The sequence below is a fragment of the Penaeus chinensis genome, chromosome 3 (genome assembly GCF_019202785.1).
Source record: "Penaeus chinensis breed Huanghai No. 1 chromosome 3, ASM1920278v2, whole genome shotgun sequence".
Lineage (NCBI taxonomy): Eukaryota > Metazoa > Arthropoda > Malacostraca > Decapoda > Penaeidae > Penaeus > Penaeus chinensis.
In genome coordinates this window covers 2,096,223-2,098,722 of record NC_061821.1, presented here as the reverse complement: position 1 = coordinate 2,098,722, position 2,500 = coordinate 2,096,223, and the positions used below count along the sequence as shown (strand labels likewise).

At 42.7% G+C, this 2,500-nt stretch overlaps 1 protein-coding gene across 1 annotated transcript in view; it reads left to right on the top strand.

Moving 5' to 3' along the window:
* LOC125045414 overlaps positions 1-2,500 on the top strand; it is a 17,981-nt gene that overhangs the window by 6,202 nt on the left and 9,279 nt on the right. The window contains exon 2 of the mRNA XM_047642632.1: positions 2,323-2,453. Coding sequence (XP_047498588.1) covers positions 2,432-2,453 — 22 coding nt within the window. The 5' untranslated portion in view covers positions 2,323-2,431. The remainder of the gene's footprint in view (positions 1-2,322; positions 2,454-2,500) is intronic.

Genomic DNA, 2,500 nt, shown 5'->3' with positions numbered 1-2,500 from the left:
AATAATGTTATGAGCAACTGAACGGGACACGAGCGAGATAGAGGAAGAGAGAGTTGGGAGGGGAGAGGGATAGGAAGAGGGAGGGAGAGAGAGAGAGAGAGAGAGAGAGAGAGAGAGAGAGAGAGAGAGAGAGAGAGAGAGAGAGAGAGAGAGAGAGAGAGAGAGAGAGAGAGAGAGGGGGGGGGGGGGGGAAGGGAGAGAGAGAGAGAGAGAGAGAGAGAGAGAGAGAGAGAGAGAGAGAGAGAGAGAGAGAGAGAGAGAGAGAGAGAGAGAGAGAGAGAGAGAGAGAGAGACAAACATACAGATAGACAGAGACTTAGAAAGAGGTATAATCGGCAAGCGCGAAGGAGTAGCCATAAAAAAACCGGGGACAATTATTAGCAACGGCATAGGACACGAGCGAGCAAGAGGAAGAGAGAGAGAGAGAGATAAAGATAGATAGATTGATATACACATATTTATATGAATAAATAAATAAATATATATATATATAGAGAGAGAGAGAGACAGACAGACAGACAGACAGATAGACAGAAACAGAGAAATAATCAGCAAGCGCGGAGTAGCCATAAAAACCCGGGAACGGTAACTCAAGAATTTCTCTAGACCGAGGAACCAAAAATCTGGGATCTTCTGGGATTCAGGAAACCAATCTATAAAATCGGAGGTTATGGAATATATCAAGACTACTTTTTTTTTTTTTAAACTGAAAAATAAGAACATCTAATAGAAGAAGAAAGAATCTTAAAGAAAATAGATGTAACGCTTGATTAAATAGGGATGAGGAATATAAATGCCGGGAATAATAAAGGGAAATTATCCGAAACCATCTTCAAGAAGATAACGCAAAAAAAAAGTCTATCCGTCAGACATTATATGGAAATTATTCACCCCCCACCCCCCGCCTCTTTACAGAAAAAGGGAAATAATCCAGTCAGGAAAAGATATGGCGAGGGAAGAAAACGGGATCCGAGGACACTACGCATTGTGATGTTCCTTTTTTTTTTTTTTCTTGGACTTGTATTTATTACTCTTTTCGATTTTGTTTTGTTTTTCTTATCGTCATTTTTTTTTATTTTTTTATTATTCGTCGTCAAATATTTAAATGACATGCCTCTCTCTTCTATTTCCTTACGTTCTTACCTCTTCTCCCGTTCTCTCCTTTCCTTCATTTTCTCTCCGTTTCTCATCCCCCTACTCCCTCACCATCCTCTCATCTACTTTTCCTTTCACACTCATTTCCTTTCTTCCTCCTTCCTTTTTTTCTCGCTCTTTCTTTTGCCCTTCTCTCCCCCTTCACCCCAGCTCCTGATCACTCTATCATGCAATTTCGTAACTCCCTTCTTCTCGCCTGTGACTGCGTACGGTTTTGTGGCGCCAGAGAGAAGTGAAACTCGAATGGCGGGAAGGACGCAATTCGTTTCCATTCCCTGTCGTTGCAGGTCAGGCCAGGTCTGGGTTTAATGAGCCATTTGCGACTCGAGTCTCGCTTGGTGGTGATGCCGCGAGGTTATTCCAAATGGTGCAATGTAATGAATGGCACGGACGGTGAAAGGTCGCGCCTGGTCGTTATATTTAGGAATACTCTGTGTGTGTGTGTGTGTGTGTGTGTGTGTGTGTGTGTGTGTGTGTGTGTGTGTGTGTGTGTGTGTGTGTGTGTGTGTGTGTGTGTGTGTGTGTGTGTGTGTGTGTGTGTGTGTGTGTGTGTGTGTGTGTGTGTGTGTGTGTGTGGAGAAACACATACAATGGAGAAAAGGAATTGGTTTTCCGGAAAACTCAAAAGTGAAAGGGAAATAATGCGCTTGAAATTAATTTAGCTAACATATGCGTGCATTTAACGCACGGAGCGCGAGGGAGGGATGGAGGGAGGGAGAGAGAGAGGGAGGGAGGAAGGGAGGGAGAGAGAGAGAGGGAGAGAGAGAGAGAGAGAGAGAGGGAGAGAGAGAGAGAGAGAGAGAGAGAGAGAGAGAGAGAGAGAGAGAGAGAGAGAGAGAGAGAGAGAGAGAGAGAGAGAGAGAGAGAGAGAGAGAGAGAGATAAAGATATATATACATAGAAAGAGAGAGAGAGAGAGATACTGAATGACTGACAGGTAGATAGGCAGAGACAAAGACAGACAGAGAAATAACATTAAGATTGTGGAAAAAAAAGAAGAGAGGGGAAATACACTGGGAGAGCGTAAAGTACTAGGAAAAAACGTACAGAAAACCGCAGTCATACAAAAAGACAAGGCCAGAGATGCAAAAGAAGTACTCCCGTTCGCTAAAATTTAGAGATGATGTAACCATTCCTCTCCAGTGAACTAACCATCAAATTCTTACAGTGGATGATGACCGAGCGCTGATAAAAGTGCATGTATAGAAACAAAGATAAAAAAGATAACGAACATTTACTAAAGGAATTAAAAGAAGAAACAAGAATTTTCGCTCGCTATGAACCTCAAGGGCGTCCTAAGTGAGTAATTTTCTGATCCTGATTGTTTTCGAAGGCACGAATTCTTT